We start from the raw sequence: 18,352 nt of genomic DNA on the forward strand, positions 1-18,352 counted from the left end.
CTCGTAAAGCCTTGCCAGGGGACTTGCAATGATCTCAGCCAGTTCCTTTAGAACTCTAGGGTGGAGATCATCCGGACCGGCTGACTTGAAAATGTCCAGCCCCTCCAGAAGCTCCCTAACTAAATCCTTGCTAACCCTTGGCCCAGGTGTGCCTCCCCTGGGGCCCGAGGGGGCCCAGCAGGGAGGTGGCTGTTCTGGTCCCTACTTAGGAAGACGGAGGCAAAGAAATCATTATCACATTTATCACATTTAGGATGTGATAAACAGACTAATTGTGTCGTACATATAACATCTACCAGGGGCCAAAGAAAAAGAGAAACAAAACCTGCCTGAGCTGAATTAGCAGGAAAAAGGTGCTTCTGACAATAAGACAGCAGAAACAGAAGAAACCTGAGTTCAATGTGTTTCTCTACCACGAACATTTTGTGTGACCTTGAGCAAGTCACTTAGCCCACAGCTGGACTGCAAGCCTACCCAACTGGAGTGCAGTGCCTCAAATCAGAAGCAGCACAGCTGCCTCTGCATGATGCTGCAGGTAGGCTAGCTAGCACTGTTGGATGACACTGACAATTAGCCAACTCTTACACTGCCCACAATACCACATGGATGTGGAAAAACTTCTGGTTCAGGACATAGCCCACACAAGCATAGCAGTGTATTTGAGGGTAGAGGAGAGGCCTCTGTCTGCTCTGTGCCTGTTTCACACTTATAAAATGAGAATAACAATACTTCCCTATCTCACAGGTGTAGGACAGTGACAGATGCCATAACAGTTCATTATATGGACATGTTTTGCATTCAGGATACACTAAGTTTATCAGGGAAGATAGTAAACACTAATTTATTGCCCAGCTTCTCCAGAGATAAAATAGCCTGCAGTCTACAATACTATCAACTGTGCATTTGCCCAGAAGAGAAACATTGCACAGTGCATTAGCACTGAGTATCTATGAAACTTATCTACATGCTCAGTAGTGCACAATTTCTTTTTAACTGTTTTCAAGTGCAATAATATTGACTGTCATGCACGGTGTATTATGGTTCTTTTTTCTCTCTCTCTTTACAGAATAAAAAAATAAACACAGTTCTTTGCATCTTCCTAGATGGCCATTTGTTTTCATCTACATTCTTCTCCAGATAACATCATAAGAAAAATACAAGAACGAATATGATACTGTTACACTTATAGGCTGCACTGTGGCTTTTACAGCTCCAGATGTACTACTCTACATAATATCCTTCCCCTCCAACCTTCTGCTTTTTACTCTCCTTTGATAACACCTCGTGTTATCAAATCAAAATGATTTATATAAACTTTTAACCAACTGTACAGGAAGCTGGGTGGCATAGGTGCTAAGATGGACAGTTGACAGCCCAGAGGTCACAAGTTTGAGGCCAAAGAAGTGCTCATGGTGTGGCCTACCAGATTCCAATGAATCTGGGAATTCTGCTAAATACCTTGTAACAAGGACATGAAAGGAGCAACTGTATAGGCTCATAACTATTCACCTGACCAAAAGACAAGCAAGTAGGCTCTTTCTAAAGTTACATTTCTCCATTATTAAACACTGTTTTGGCTTTATTTGCAAGGCCAGAGTACAATTTCCTCTTTATAGAGCAAATCTGGTAGTATTTAAGCTGATAAAAATACCTTTGTGTCCAGGTTACTGGGTGCAGCCCATGGTCAACTGCAGCATTTTCTGCAGGCAGTCCAAAAGCATCCCATCCCATTGGATTTATCACCTGTAACACAAATGAAAAGTATTATTCTTTGTCACTCTCTGGAATGGAGCCAGCCACGCCTTCAGGGCTCAAAATAATGAACGATATTTCACATTTCAGCATTTACTTTCCCAGATTTGAGTCATTTTAAAATATGCCTGCTGGGACTAGTTCAGTTTAAATGCAAGTATATGAGATATGTCTGCTGTCATTTTGGTGGCAGACAGAATGTGAATGTAGACTTAAGTAACTGTTAAACAACAGATCACTCACATAATACATTCTGGTCACTTGTTTCAAGGCTGGGTTACCACTACTACCACCACCCCTGTGTAATTCATGCAATATTCTAACCAAGCACTTGATATTCCGACTGAAGAAGCTGCTGTAATACAAACTTTGTATTAGAGGAAGGTGGAAAGGACAGAAAAAGTATTTGGAAACCATTTTCCATAACTGAACTGGCTGTACAGCACTGGCTCAAGACCAAATCTGAAATGATAGAGTTTATATTTTTTTCATTAGGTTTAAGTGAAAAGATGGAAACAAAGGGTTTCAAATACCATTGAATGGAGTTTCCAGTTACATTTTGTGAAAGTATGAATTTTAGCTGAAGACTTATATTCAATATATTTTAGAAAGATGCCAGATATACAGAAGCTGAAAAGATAAGCTTACTTGGGAGACAAAAGTTAACTCATTGCAGCGTAACATATGTATATCTTTTCCATTATTATACAACTGATTTAATAAATAAAAACTATTCAGTGGCACAATGTATTTTCAAGAAACTTTTTACCACATGAAAAGAATGGTCTGGCTCACCCCTAAATATTGTGGCTGTCAAATATGTTTATATACTATTTTTCTCACAAGTAAAAATATGCTATGAAATACAGCAATTATTTAGAGTCCAATAGCAATGTGTACTAGAAACAGGCCTACAACATCCCTCTAAACACCACAATTGGATGTACATTAAATGGCATATGAAGAATTGTTCTGGGCTCATTACTGAGAGTAGTAAGGGTCAAACAGTGCAAGGACAGAAAAAGGCAGGTCCCAGCACCACTACTCATGCTCCCAAGTGCAAAGACTGAAGTTCAGGTCTGCTGATGGCTACAGAATCCCAAAATAGGTAAGACGCCATTCTTGCATATGCCTCTCTCCCCTAGTGTCCCAAAGACAGTGTGCTTCAGTGTGGTATGAAGCATCTCTTTATACACCTCACTTAACAGCCTCATCATAACTCTAATCTCCATTTCAATAATACATGTGCAATGCACACTGTGCCTTTCTAATTAAGTCTACCTTGCAACAATTTAATATAATTAATAGCCTACCACCCTCCAAAATGTTAGCTGCTCACGTAACTTTTCTCACCAACCACTGGCATCTCTCTTAATGAGTAAATCCACTACAAAATACTCTCCACTAGCAAAAAATATGTTTTGAGCTAACAAATGCTATAGACATTTTAAAATTAAAGGACTAAAGAAAAATGTAAATTCAAGTTCCAGTAAGAAACCTCAGTTTAAAGAGACACATTTAAAATATCCCCAAATTAATCTCTAGGTTAGATCTGTTTGTATAGTTGCCATAGAGATTAATGTAGTGCATTATCTTTCTCACTTCTTTGCTGTGAATGGATTTGAAAGGGTTGTGAAATGTAATTGTCTAAAAAGTAATAGGTCAGTTCCTTCTGACCAGAATATGTGATATGAATCTATAGTTAAGACACAATAGCCCTCACACAGGACTCAGTATTGTACTCAGGCCCTCTCTACATGTTACAGGTATTGGACATGTTACAGGTATGGTTAATTCCACAGTTACCTTGACAACCAGCTACATGCGCAAAGAACCTATCGTGCCATAAAAATCTCCAACCAACTACAAAGTTAGACCTTGAAAAGTTAACTTTAAAGTTAGACTTTATAGCTGGTTGGTATGGAGCTTTAATTTGCACGTGTAGCAGGGTCTCCCCTGTGGCTGGGAGCCCCAGAAGCTGCCAACATTAGTCACGACAGCACCCTGCAATTGCTGGGACTCAGAGTCCCGCAGCTGCGGATGCTGGGTCCCAGCAACGCACCTCCCAGTGCTGAGACTAAGCTGGGTCCCAGCAGCCATAGGTGCAGCTGCGATCTCCCAGCCCCAGGGGTCTCATGCACTGGGAAACAGCAGCTGCTGTGATCTCCCAGCTGAGGGAGCTTACTTCTTGCCAATGCAGAAGGATCCTGGAATCAGCTTCCCCTGCCCCAGCAATAAGGTATGATGGGCTCTACTGTGCGATCTCACAATCATGCCTCCTGGCAGCATGTATGGCATAGCAGGAGGTGCAGTTGTGTAGATCATGCATTAGACCCTATTTGTGCCTTTACCTGCACATGCAGAGGAGCCCTCAAAGTGTGTTCTGTTAACACAAAGTACACAAAAAGACACCTACTTACTTAGCTGAGTATAATTCCCAAAGTACTGAAATACAGGCAGAAATCAGACAGATTAGTGCAAAGCAGAAGGAAATATATATATATATATATATATATATATATATATAAAATCAACCTGGATGTCAGAAGGGGCTATACATTTAGATAATGCAAGGATAGTTAAAAAGAAAAAAAAAGAAGAAAAAATAGGAACCAGGCATTTGAGAAGACATATGGGTACTCCCACCAGTTGTTTAGTGCCTGAGTCATAGTCCCCAGCTACGAGAAAAACATTATTTTCCCCAGAATTACAGATGAGCAATTGAAAAGCAAGAAATAAATCACTTTCTTATATTTTGTCTTGACTTTCCATAACACAAGTTCATTTGGTTATAAAAGTTGACCACTAATACTCAATAGGGGAAATCACTCACCAGGAGCCCCTTCTCAACAAGGCTTTTCAAGACACAGGATCTTTATTCTCTTAGCTGAAAAGTAAAAAGAAACTAATAATGGGCCTTTCTCCTCACTCAAGTTCTTTGCAGCAAGATTTTGGCTGCAATAAAAAATACTGCCAGAAGAACTCCAGTTTTGACAGCAAGACGTCACACACATTCATGCTCAAAGCTTCCCTGTGACAGCAGAATCCTTCATGCTGCCACTGGAGTTACACCACCTTTGCTGAGTGAAATAGTCCTTCTGCCACTGCCCTCCAGCTGGCTTAAGGCAAGTGTAGACCTTTCCACAGTATCAGCCAATTACTTTGGTCTATTAATCAGCTGAAGCCTTCCCACAGTGTATTTTGTACTCTCATGGCACAGCTGCTGATTGGAGCTATACAGAGCTAGCAGAACTGCATGGGTGTGCACCCTGTGGTGGTTTGGTGGTAGTGGCTCCTGTCTGCCACCAAACTGCTAGCAGCAGAGGAAAATGAATGTAGATACAACCTAAGTCTCCAGATACCCAACATCCCTGAATCTGAAGGCGAGAGAAGTTAATATAAAGAATATTTAGAAGGGAGGAAATGAAGTGAGTTCTGAGGTGGTGGCAACCATCAATCTTCCTGGATCATGGTGTATGCATGAGAGCCACCTAGACCTCCAATGCATATGCCAGGGCAATTTTTTTGGAGGAGAGGAGGCTGCCCAGACCCTCCATCTTCCCTTTAGGCCACTGAGTCAGAATCCAAGGACCAGACTGAGTCCAGATGCTTGATACCTCCATGGCTGTAGTTGTATAAGTGTCTGGGAATCAAAACCAGGTTTCCTGTGTGGTAGATAAGGATTCTACCACTGAACCACAGGGGACTCCTGAGCTCTGGGGTACCAAAGCTCTTTAGAAAATAAGCTAGTACCACAATTACTTTCTTTCCACATCCTTCAAAACAGGTGTTAAAACTTAACAGGCAATGAGTGCAATAACATGGAGAAGGGTAAGCCCAATGATTTAATAACCTGATCCATTGCTAGCCTGAAGAAGCAAAAGCTATTTAAAGATTGGTATTCTATTACCAATGTCTAATCTTCTCTACAATGTCACAGAATCATAGAAACTTAGGGTTGGAAGGAACCTCAGGAGGTCGTCTAGTTCAACCCCCTGCTCAAAGCAGGACCATCCCCAACTACATCATTCCAGGCAGGACTTCGTTGAGCTGGGCCTTAAAAATCATGAAGGATGGAGGTTCCACCACCTCTCTAGGTAAGCTGTTCCAGTGCTTCACCACCCTCCTACTAAGAGCTTTTCCTAATACCCAGCCTAAACATCCCTTGCTGCAACTTGAGACCATTGCTCCTTGTTCTGTCATCTGTCACCACTGAGAACAGTCCAGCTCCATCCTCTTTGGAACCCCGCTTCAGGTAGTTAAAGGTTGCTATCAAATCCCTCCTCAGTCTTCTCTTCAGCAGACTAAATATACCCAGTTCCCTCAGCCTCTCCTCAGAAGCCATGGGCCCCAGTCCATTACACCACCATGATGCTAAAGGACTGCCAAAGCATAATCAACTCAGACTTTAATGTGCAATGCACTTCACACAAGTCAGTTTAACTAAAATCTAACTTTATTAACACATTAAATGCATTAATAGTTTCTACAGAGAGAGAGACAGGAAAAAACACTTAGTTCAATGGTCTCACCCAATCCCAGATGTTACCCTACTTCACAGAAAAGATGACCAATCAGTTCCTGAAAGCAGAGGGTCGTCGGTTGTGGGTGACGGCTGTTTTTCAGTCCAGGTTGTTGGACGATGACACACACCCAACTTCCTCGTGCCTCCCCTTTTATGCTATTTCTTCTGATGACTCTTCATTTCTGGGTACCATTGACTGGTTTCTCTGTGAGAATCATACTGCTCATGTTCTTATCCTGTCAGCATATTCCTTTGTTCTAACAAACCCATCACATGCACACATCTTAATTTGGTCTTTTACCAATGTCTTAATTTGGGCATGCCTGGGACTCCTAATTTGGTCTGTCCATCAAAAATGGAAATTCCAAGGGCTCTGCAGTTGGGCACTGCCCAACTGGTCCCCTCTTATGACCTCTCATTAACATACTGAATCATGTCATCTCTCTATTTTAGTTAGTTAGTGCCAAGCTCAGTTAATTTGAGCTAGTAACAAGGTATGCATTTCACACACACATGTTGATAATGCTGGAACATAAGCTGCCTGTGCTCAAGACTAGCTGATAGTGCAGACACAAGCAAAATGAAAAGTTCAAATAATAATGAGGCTTATACAAAAACTTAAGCAATGGTTAAATAAGGCTGGATATAAAAGAAAAGTTCAAAGACTATTATAATTCAAGTGTGTGCAACTAAAGCTAAATGTGACAAGCTACCCTAACACCCCCTCACCATTTTCATTGCCCTCCACTGTACTCTCTTCAATTTGTCCACATCCTTTCTATAGTGGAAGTCCCAAAACTGGACATAGTACTCTAGATGTGGCCTCGCCAATACAGAATAGAGTGGAAAAATTACTTCCCTCAATTTGCTGGCAAGGACGCCAATGAAGTCAGTCTCCTACTAATGAAGCCCAGTATGCTATTAGCCTTCTTGGCAACAAGAGCACATTGCTGACTCATATTCATCTTATTGTCCACTGTAAGGCCCAAGCCCTTTTCTGCAGAGCTACTGCTTAGCCACTCGGTCCCCAGGCTGTAGTGGTGATTAGGATTGCTCCATCCTAAGTGTAGGACTTCATACTTGTTCTTATTGGACTTCATGAGATTTCTTTTAGCCCAATCCTCCAATTTGTCTAGGTTACTCTGAATCTCAGCCCTACCCTCCAATGTATCTACTACACCCTCAAGCTTGGTGTCATCCTGCAAATTTGCTGAGGGTGCACTCCAGCCCATCTTCCAGACCGTTAATGAATATACAGAACAAAACTGGCCCCAGGACCAACCCCTGGGGCACTCCACTTCACACTGGCTGTGAACTAGACCTTACATCATTGATTACTACCCATTAAGCCTGACAATACAGCCAGGTTTCTATCCACCTTACAGTCCCTTCATCCAACCTGTACTTCCTCAGCTTGCTTGCAAGAATGCTACAGGAGATAGTATCAATGAAGGCCCATGAAGTTGCAACAGTACAGTGTTTATGTGATACCTTGGTTTAAAAGCATTTGTGATAATTGCCATACTGTCTCTAGCTCTCCTTTCCAGGAAAGATCATTGAAAAGACAGGAGTTAGGCCAACACGCCTAGAAAAAAATTAGATATCAAAGAATCACACTTCACATTAGGTCATGACATAGATACTGTATTAGTTTCAGGGCGGGAGCTTGACGCTTACCAGCGCCAATCTCCCACCCCTGCCACTGCCGCTGTGCCTCACCAGCCACCAGGGGCATGCATCGTTCATGCAAAGACTGATACTACAAATGCTGTCTTCTAGAACCTAGTAGAGGAAGGTTTAATGTGCCACTCCTCTCAATTCTTTCTCCCAAATGGTCTCCAGATGTCCAGTATCCTAACCTTTAAGTCTCATTAGACACCCAATTCCAGTGATGTGATGCTGCTAGGTAAGACATAACACTGTTTACATACAAAGCTGTCAATATGATAACCCTCAATACTTTGTCTCTATCAATACGGCTAGAAAAGCATGTAATGAGACTGAAAGAACTTTACTTAAATGCTGAAAGAAACAAAGAGACTTTACTTTCCCAGATGTATTTGTTTTTGGTATATCTGAAGTAGTGTAGTCAGAGAACTGAAACACCTTTTTCATGGTTTAGGCAATCAGGACTCATATTAGACCAACAAGGTTTTTTCAAAAAAAAAAAAAAAAAAAGTCTTTTTCATGGTTTGTTTCTTTCCATTCTGAAGACTGAAGTTTCATAAAATCCTTCAAAACTACAAAACGAGTCCCAAGGAAACGCCTATAAATGCATACATATAATACACTTTCCACATCAGTTAACTGTATTTATTTCAATGGGGTATGAAAAGAGAAGACAACCTGAGACCAGAGTAAAGTCTCATTTAAGGGACAGAGAATTTGAGATGTCACTAGTTTTTCCTATCATGACAAAAACAACATCCCTCCCCAGCTACAGGGTAGGGAAAGATCAACGTTTTTAAAGCAAAGATCTCCATCTGAACACATTTCCAAAAAGCCTTTTAAGTTTATCTGCTAAAAGAACTGTTATGTAACAGCTAAAAATCAAGCACGGAAAGCACAACTAGTAACTGATTAACATTATGAATATTTGACTAGTTTGCAGGATCTAGACAGCAGCATTCTTTCAATAATTGCCTGCAACAGAATGTTGCCTATTAACATTCTGATAATGTACTGCCTAAATTAAAAAAAATCAACCCACACAGACTTCTATCAAAACATAATAACTCTAGTTATGTAATGCTCTCATTTATTTCTATTCTTGTTCTCAGAAGGAATAAAAGATGAAAATTATTCTATGTCCGCACTCTATCAAAACTACTTAAAAAACAATAAGGTCTCTCACCTCTTTAATTTTTTATGTTCTTATCAAATTTAATTGTATTTCATATAGTGTTTTCCTCCCTCTGCTTTTTCAAGTATGAGAGGCAGTCAGCTAATTATCTAGTGCCTTAGGTATCCAACTCTGAAAATATGAATTCAAATTTGACTCGATTCACATGAAATCTACATGGTTCTCTCCCCTTAGTCAAAAACTGAAATCATTCACCAAAATGGACAACATTTTCTCAGGAGAAGCTAGATAGCAGCTAATGAAGTTTAGAATTGAAGTTTAGTGATATAACATGCCATGGTTATGCGTGTGTTTTACCCATCTCTCCACCCACCCTGTATCATCAACTATGCACACATGCTGCATAACCAGAATTCACTGTAATAAAGGAAATAATGAATGACAAGAAATGCAGTTAAAAAAGGGAAAGCTACGGTGTAATTAAGGAAATAAAAAGAATACAGTTCAAGTTGCTTTGGGATGCACTGTCAGTAGAAATATCCAAATTTGCAGCCTGGGCATGCAACACATTCACTTTGAGGTAATTTGCAAGAGTTGTGTCACGGGGGCACTTGGGTGCCCCGTTCCTGAGTAAGGATTAGAGCAGCTGCCAATCACCAGGGCAGCTCTGCTGTGGGTTGCGGGAGTAACCAGGTCAGCCATGTGACCGGAAGGGGGCAGGGCTGGGCCCTTATAAACAGCTAGGCCGGAGCCTGGCTGGCAGTTCCCTTCTGGCAGCCTGCGTGTAAGAGCTCTGCGGGAGAGCTAAACTGAGCAGTGCTGCTTGGCACATAGAGGGCTGCATTATGGTGCAGGCGGAGAGAAGCCGGACCAGAAGGCTTTGGCCCGAGAGCCAGGACGGCCGGGACTTGATGTAGAGGCCGGTAGGCTGATTGTGTTGTTATAGCCGGTAGGCTTATGATTTTGGTTGCAGCCGGTTGGCTTATGATTCAGTTGTGTATATCTTCCGGAGGACTGGATGAGGCTGCAGGGGTGTGAGGAGGCCTCACAGGAGATCCCAAGTAGTCCGGGGGTTTCCTGGGTGCACTGTGCGGGCACCGAGCAGTGCCTGGAAGGGCGGCAACTTGGCACCAGCGTGGTGCGGTGTGTGGGGTTGAGACCCCAGCCTGAGAGGGCAGTACTGGGCCCAGTAAGGGCCTAGGACCCCGAGAGGGGTCAGGGGGCCAGGCGCGGCTGCGTGCCACCTGAGCCCCGGTGCCAGAGAAAGCCCGAGATAGGGCTGGCGCACAGGCTCAGGGAGAGCCAAGGGCGCGAGTAGGGCTGGCGCACAGGCTCAGGGAGAGCCAAGGGTGCGAGTAGGGCTGGCGCACAGGCTCAGGGAGAGCGCACAAGAGGCGTGACATAGGGACCCTGAGAAGGATCAGGGGGCCAGGCATGGCTGCATGCCACCTGAGCCCCAGCGCCAGGAAGCCCGAGACAGGGCCGGCACGTAGGCTCGGCAGGAGCCAAGGGCGCGAGCAGCGTGGAAGCAGGCTCGGCGGGAGCCAAGGGCGCGAGCGGACGGAAGCCCCGAGACAGGGCTGGCACATAGGCTCGGCGGGAGCCAAGGGCGCAAGAGCGCGGGACCGGCTAAGAGAAAGCCACGGGCGCGAGTAGCGCAGACAAAGGCCCCAGTGAGGGGCAAGAGCATGGGAAGAGCATGGCATAGGCCCCGGGGGGGGGGCCATCCGGTAAGAGTGAAGCCCGGGGAGGGCTAGCGGAAGATTGGAGACGCAAGAACGTCAGGAATAACTGCGAGGCTTGGGGCGTGCTAAAGGGGAGGTAGGAGGCACGCATAGCCCATAAGGCTGGGGGTGCACCAAGTCACCCTTAAATCTCAGGAGATCATAGGCAGCCTCCCATATTACATTATATAAGATCAAAGACGTGGCAAGCAAGAATTAGAGGGTGCTAGATCTCCTAATTGCCACGGCAAGGGGGCGCTAGCGGGATCACGGCCACTTGTAGGCCCCACGCCGTGACAAGCTGGTACAGCAATGGGAATGACAGAAGGATCCGGAGTGGACAGATAAGCAGCTATTCCAAGAGCAGCTGCTTGCAGTAGGTCAGTGCTGCCCAACTTTTGAGGGGCAAGGGCCACAGGACCCCCAGTAACACACTGCATGAGCAGTATACTGCATCTTGCAAGCCCCACTCCTACCACAATGCATAGGCCTCCCAAAAATCTCTCCTACCACACCACATGGAACCCCAGCATGCCGTGTGAGCCCTTCCTGCTGCACCACAGACATGCCCTGCATGTGCAGATAAGTTGTGTGCCCCACCCCACACTTTACACCCTGTACCACCCTTGCCCATTCTTTGCCCCTACAGACAGGGGATGACTCCTACTGCACTACAGCAGCATGGATACTAAATAGGGTCAATGGATCCTTCTGAGCCCTCCAGCCATGGGCTCCTTCAACCCCCAAAACTGCACTGCTCTGCCCCCACTCCAAGGGAGGGGGCAGGGAGTGGAAACTGGAGGAAGAATGGGGTACTGTCCAAAGCTGCAAAAAGCAAATGGGGGGTGACCCCCCAGAGACTACAAGTGGCCCAGAGGTGCCACTTGGACAGCCCTACAGCATGTAATGCTATAGCACCTCTCTTCTAGTCAATGAGGAAACAAACAACAGCCTAGTTGCTTCCACAAAGAAGCAACCCTCAACAGATGAAGACAGATAATACCAACCCCAGTATTATTTTATATCTGTTTCCACACACCCTCCACAGAGTAATGCGACACAAGATTTGAATACCACATTTTCTCACATATAACACACACCTTTCTCCCCAAAATCAGCCACCCCAAAAACGGTGTGCATGTATGTAGTAGGAAAGCTGATTTTGGATAGAAGCACAGTGCTTTGATTCCTACTGTACAGTGCAGCAGCTGTGACGTTGCTATTCAAGTACCAAAGAGAATGAGTTAACAGCTCATTGTTAACAGCTGTGGAGTGAAGAACAATTGTTCCTCCTTTTTGCTATTTTAATAATCTTGATGTTCCAGTAATCAAGTTAACCTTTCTTAGGACAATTTTGCTGTCTGGGAGCGCTCCTGGTTTCTCTCCTTCTATTTTACAGGCCTGGAGACTCTTTAGCTCTTTTCAGAATTATAGATTCACCTCTGAAGGCCAATCTTCAGCAGCAGCTAGGGCTTCAGATTTAGTTAAGTAGGAAGAAGAGGGTGAATCAGCTGAAGATTACACTCTTTCCCTACTCTATGCAGCTATAATTCTGGAAAAATCTTTTTTTACTTTATTCCGCTTTCCTAGGAGCAATGTGTGTATTATATTCCTGAACATGTTGTACATGAAAAAATATGGTAAGTTACTCTGATATGGGGTTGTACATCAGTTGTCTTCTCCCTGTTTACACAATTGTGAATGTAGCCTCTAGAAATCCATCTATGAGAAACTACTAAAGTATAAATTTAAAAATACATGTACAAGGCAGAAGAATGGATTATGTCACTTCCAACCTAAACAACCATGACTACTTTCATATTATCATCACCCTATCTTTGCCAACTTTCCTCTAAAAAAACAAACAATCTATAACTATTAAAATGCCACCATGGGCACAACTGAGCTGGATATCTCTGTGTTTACTGATTGCTGTGGGACTTATTCTCAGACTCTGGAAGGACACAAACAGTCCCCCGGTAACGAAATTTATTAATGACATCACAGTATAATTGATTTTTTTTCTATAATAGAAAAAGCATTAGGAATATTTCTAAAATTTGTAAAGAACGCAAAGTTCAATTTTTGAAATGGTACAACAAAAGAAAATATATAACAGGTTTTCACAAAGTTTCCCCCCTCGAAGCTACAGAAGTATGTGTGACATTTCAGGGGTAACAGACAATAAAATACAGAGGGGTAGTTAGCTGTAGTAACTTAATAATATCTCTTCTAGTTTAGGGTTGGTTTATTTAGCAAGTGAAGATTAAAATATATAAATCAACTTTAACATAGCCTTAAATAGTTTTCATAATATTTGTAAGTATATACATATCTAAAGTCTTATTTAACTACTGTACTTGAAGCTGGGAAATTTCAAGAAAGGTGCATATAAATTATTATGTATAATTATGATGTATATTGTATATACATTTTTAAATCAGTGCTCATGGTGTTTGTACTAAGCAGTCTGTATGGGTTAAACTTTTATTTTACAATTTTGCCTTCAAATTTTATTTTCTAATGTAAACCATTTGTTCTATGACAAATATGTTACATCAGAAGCAACCTAAGCCAAATGTACAAAATAACTCTAGTTTTACACACTGTCCCTTGAAACATCTGTGGATTGTGGAACTGTTCTCACTGCATCATGGGTGAGCTCCTCACATGGTACAGAGATTTCAATGGGAACATGCTAATATGCATGTGCTGAAGATTTGACCCCATACCGATGCAGCTGTGATAAGTTTATCCCTACATATTAAAAAATACTCTATCAAAAATACAGCAAACCTTGTTATTACAATGTTAAGCAGTATGTTAAGAACTGGCTATATATTCATGAAGAATTATATTCCTATGTGGAAAAAGCAAGAAACTACTGGAACATGATTGGGGGTGGGCAATTATTTCGGGCAGAGGGCCACTTACTGTGTTTTGGCAAGCCATTGAGGGCAGCCAGGGGCAGATAAATATTAATTTTCTTAATTTTGGGGGGGCCCCACAGGCCGGATAGAATGGCCTGGCAGGCCGCATCCGGCCCCCAGGCTGCATTTTGCCTACCCCTGCTCTAATGCCTGCCTGCTCAGGGTCCTATGCCACTAATGCCATATAATAAAATGAAATTTCAAAACACCAGGGAAAAAGAAAGCATCAGATACACATTCCCCATACAAATCATAGAAAATTAAGATTGGAAGGGACCTCAGGAGATCTAGGAACTTCCCCAACTATACCATCCCAGCCAAGGCTTTGTCCAGACTAGTCTTAAAAACCATTAAGGATGGAGATTCTACCACCTCTCTGGGTAACCTGTTCCAGTGCTTTACTACCTGCCTAGTAAGAATTTTTTTCATAATATCTAACCTAAATTTCCCTTGCTGCAACTTGAGGCCTATGGTGGCTTACAGGCATGGAAAATACTCCCCCCCCCAACAAAACAGTGCTTTACTTTTAGCTTGGCATGCCTCTGTACCAATTGCAGCACATGCCCAGAAGAGGCATTGCATCAGTTCAGCCCAGCGGACCCAGCATCTGTATAGCTCCTGTGCTTCAGAGGGACTTTTTGGTGCTTTTATCTAATAGCTGATTGAATCTGCTATTAAAGTGTCAGAAAGCCCGGCTGAAGAGCTTGAGCTATAAAGATGCTGGGGAGTTGGGTCAAACTGATGTGATGCCTCTTCCAGTGAAGCGCTGGGGGTTTTTTCCCCACATCTGTCATCACCCATTGCTCCTTTCTCTGTTATCTGCCACCACTGAGAACAGTTAGATGCATCCTCTTTGGAACACCCCTGTCAGGTAGTTGAAGGCTATTATTAAATGCCTCCCAAGTCTTTTCTTCTCCAGACTAATTTCCTCAGCCTCTCAAATCATATGCCCCAGCCCCCTAACCATTTTTGTTGGCCTCCACTAGGCTCTCTCCAATTTGTCCACATCCTTTCTGTAATGGGGCCCCCAAAAGTGGACACAGTCCTCCAGATGTGGCCTCACTAGTGCTAAATAGAGAAAGTATCACTTCTCTTGATCTGCTGGCAGTGCTCCTACTAATGCAGCCCAGTATGCCGCTAGCCTTCTTTGCAATAGGCACACTGTTAGCTCATATTCAGCTTATGGTCCACTATAACTGCAGGTCCTTTTCTGATGCTTGTTGATGTGGAAGTAAAATTTCAATAAATATTAGTGCTTTGAATGCAAAATATAGAGCATTAGAGCTTAAATGAAAAACTGACAGACTGTATATTATGCACTTATTTTAAAAAGTGCACAAACTACGTAACTTTGTCTGAGAGAGAAATCTACCACCTACATGAGAAAAGTATACTGTTTTATTTAAATAAACTGATTTAGATACACATTTAGTTAAATATGTGTAATCCTTTTGTGTAGCCCCCCTCATTCTCATTTAAATGCCATATCTAATTAATGAGTCATTCCCTGTTCAATTCAAGTTAAATCAATTAGACTGCTTTAATTAAATCATACAGCTATCACCTGTAGGTCAGCAAATAGCATTTCCACCCTGCTCTTATCTCAGTGCACACGCACACATGTCCAAATGAACCTCTTTCTTTGGAGTCTTGCTTTACTGGTAAATTAAAGAACAAACATAAATCTCAGCCTGAGCTTTCTTCTCAATGGCCATTTCTAAGATTTCTTGCTATAAACCTCACTGGCACTTCCCACAGTTTCCACTTGCCTAAGAGGGAAACTCACTCTATTTATCTCCTAGGATCAGTTAGTAAGACCTGCTAATTTGTCAGCCAGGATCTACATCTTCATACAGAGTGATAGAAGCTCTGCTTTCCATTGCCTCTATTTCTTAAGGAAACTAACCAAGTATAAGTGGCATTAATCTAACTTTAAAATTTATGCTCAGAAAAATCTTTAAAGGTAAATTTGCCTTGAATATAAATATGAATTTTTACTTTAATTTTCTCTCTGCAAATTCAGTGAATCTTCAGCCCTGCAAGACCCAAAGCTGCCTTTTCAGTGTAAGAGACAAAGCAATCTTGCTGATCCATGCAGTTAAAGATATACTTTGGCTTGTTTATTCATAAATACTGTTACACATTTTACTAAAAATACAGGAGAGCCATTTTGTATAGCAAAGTCCACTTGAACACAGAAGAACATCTCATACATTTCTAATTCCATGTATACGATAACCCAACAGTAAGTCATAGCCTTGTCTACTGAAATCATCCCACAGAGCAAACCTTCAAAAAGATTAGAACACCTGTCACACAATTGCTGGAAAAAACAGAGAGATTGAGAAATTAATCCAAAAGATAAAAATCAAGCGTGGAAAAAAAAGATACACACACTGTTTCTTATGAGTTTAGGCATTACTAAGTCCAGTATTTTCAAAAAGCTTCTCTTTTCAAGTAAATAAGAATCATGATACGGTAGTTCTGAGTGTGATATGCTCCAAAAAATCAGTTGAGATGTCTACCTCTTTATTACAGTACATGGAGGTTGAATTAATTGACTGTCCACTGTTAGTCACGAATAGATGTTTGAGTGGGATGGAAATTCAAACTCTCTTACACACTTCATAGTCTTTTTACATAAAAGATAAAAAGCTCAGTTAATGAAAATAAGGCAATCTTAGAAATACAAAGACCTGCTTTTGTAAAGGATGCCGTGTTTGGTATCACAGCTAAGATATTATTTCTTCATGTTCCCAAAAGATTTCTACTCATAGTGTTTTCTTCTCTGTATTCACCAATTAACACTTCTGGTAGCCTAATGGATGCTAACAATTTATTTCTGTTTAATCTATTTTAGCTGGTACCAGAGGAAGCATGTTTTTGGCTTCTTAAACAGGAATTAAATCCACATCATGTTAATGAGAACTGTATCACACACTAAAATTACTTTTCCTTTGGTCTTAATATAGAGCAAGAAACAAAACACTTATCAAGAAACCAGCTGGATCAACATTCTTAATAACAGCTGAATATTGATCAAGTAGCCAAAGAGCAAGTGTATATTGACATTAAAGTGTATATACATTTATCTTTTAGAAGGAAAAAATGATCAACTCACTATTCTGGAAATTTCAAAGGAATCACAATGTACTTCTGTAAAGGGAAGAGTGCATTCTAAGAGCATGGCATGTTCATTTGCTGCATTTAAATATAGGTATTTAAATATAGGTATTTAAGGATTTGGAAAGGTAGGCTCCTGGATAATTCACTGACACACTGGACAATCTCAAGGACCATCTTGCTAGAACTCCAAAATATTGCATTCTTCTATACCAATTTTGTATATTTGTACTCTCCCATGTTATACCAAACACCCTATACTTTAAGCCAGTGATTCTCAGCCAGGATGTTATGAGATCCTTCCAAGTATGCAATGGCATCTGGCTCCTGTACCAGAAGGTATGTGATAACTCCCCTTCCTGCCAGGTGCCCCAACAGTCCAATGAAAAGTGGCACCTGCAGCCATTCCCTGCCCAGCCCCCGCTCCTCCCCACAGCAGCCCCTGTGCTCCTAGCAGCACACTCTGCCATGCATATGGGTGGGAAGATGTGGGGGCACACTTTTCAGCCCAGCTCATGTCCCAGGGCTGATGGGAGGGGCCACAGGTACACATGGCTCCAGTCATGAGCTTACTGCAGCCACTGTGGAGGCAGGGGGCCACACTTTCCCCCTAAGGTACTGACCAGGGGCAGGACGAAGGCAGTGGGGTATGATCCTGCTCTCAATTGGTACCAGGTCAGTGGTTCTCAGCCAGGGTGCTGCTAAACTGCAAAGTTATATAAGAGTGTCTTGAGGCTAAAAATGTTGAGAACCACTGCTGTAAGCCATGACTTTTATTGGACTTTTTCTTTCCGCTAACTCTCATATATCAACGACTCTCTTCTAATTCTTCTACCAAGTCATCTATCCTTGTTTCTTTCTTCCTGTTCCCCTCCCAAAATACTCCTTTCAAGCATTCTCCTTTTTCCTGGCTATTTGCCACCTTTTTCCAGGTACTACACATTTCCTTTGGGTTCAATGTCTATTTCCTTCTTCGTGCATTTCTCAGTCATGCTACAATGCTCCTCCTTTGATCATCTTCTTCAGGTTCAGCTCATGAAACCAAAGACCAAGAACAGTCTCTCAAGTTTGGGCTCTTATCTGCTAAGCTACCCTTGCTTTTCTCTCCTTCCCCATGTATCGAAGTGCCATGTAGGGATGATCTCCCTTTTTTTATGCTCCTAGAGTACAGGATTTAATCTTTATGGCCGTGATAGTTAGGAAAGCCCTTGGGGACACCACCTGCACTTTCCACTCAATTTCCAGTGGCAGTGACAATGCCTCCCACACTTCAGTGGCAGTGATGGCATCTCCTATCTACCCCCCACACTGAATAAGGCAGCAGTATGCAACCTATCCCCCCCCCCCACAGCAAAAGGGGCAATCTGCCTTTCAGGAGCTGGGATAGTGAAAGGACAGACTGCCTATTCTCTGCCTCACACACAGGGGTTGCATCAAGGGGGCTCCCATTATTAATACTAGCATCTGCATGTTATCTACTTGGGTTCCTAGGCTG

At 42.5% G+C, this 18,352-nt stretch overlaps 1 protein-coding gene across 1 annotated transcript in view; it reads right to left on the minus strand.

Annotated features, from left to right (window-relative positions):
* The window catches only part of LARS2 (leucyl-tRNA synthetase 2, mitochondrial), a 151,393-nt gene that overhangs the window by 121,144 nt on the left and 11,897 nt on the right, over positions 1-18,352 (minus strand). Inside the window, exon 4 of the mRNA XM_019508888.1 lies at positions 1,652-1,743. Within this exon, the coding sequence (XP_019364433.1) occupies positions 1,652-1,743 (92 nt within the window). The remainder of the gene's footprint in view (positions 1-1,651; positions 1,744-18,352) is intronic.

This window comes from Gavialis gangeticus, unplaced genomic scaffold (genome assembly GCF_001723915.1).
Source record: "Gavialis gangeticus isolate Ggan-Ray unplaced genomic scaffold, GavGan_comp1, whole genome shotgun sequence".
Classification (NCBI taxonomy): domain Eukaryota; kingdom Metazoa; phylum Chordata; order Crocodylia; family Gavialidae; genus Gavialis; species Gavialis gangeticus.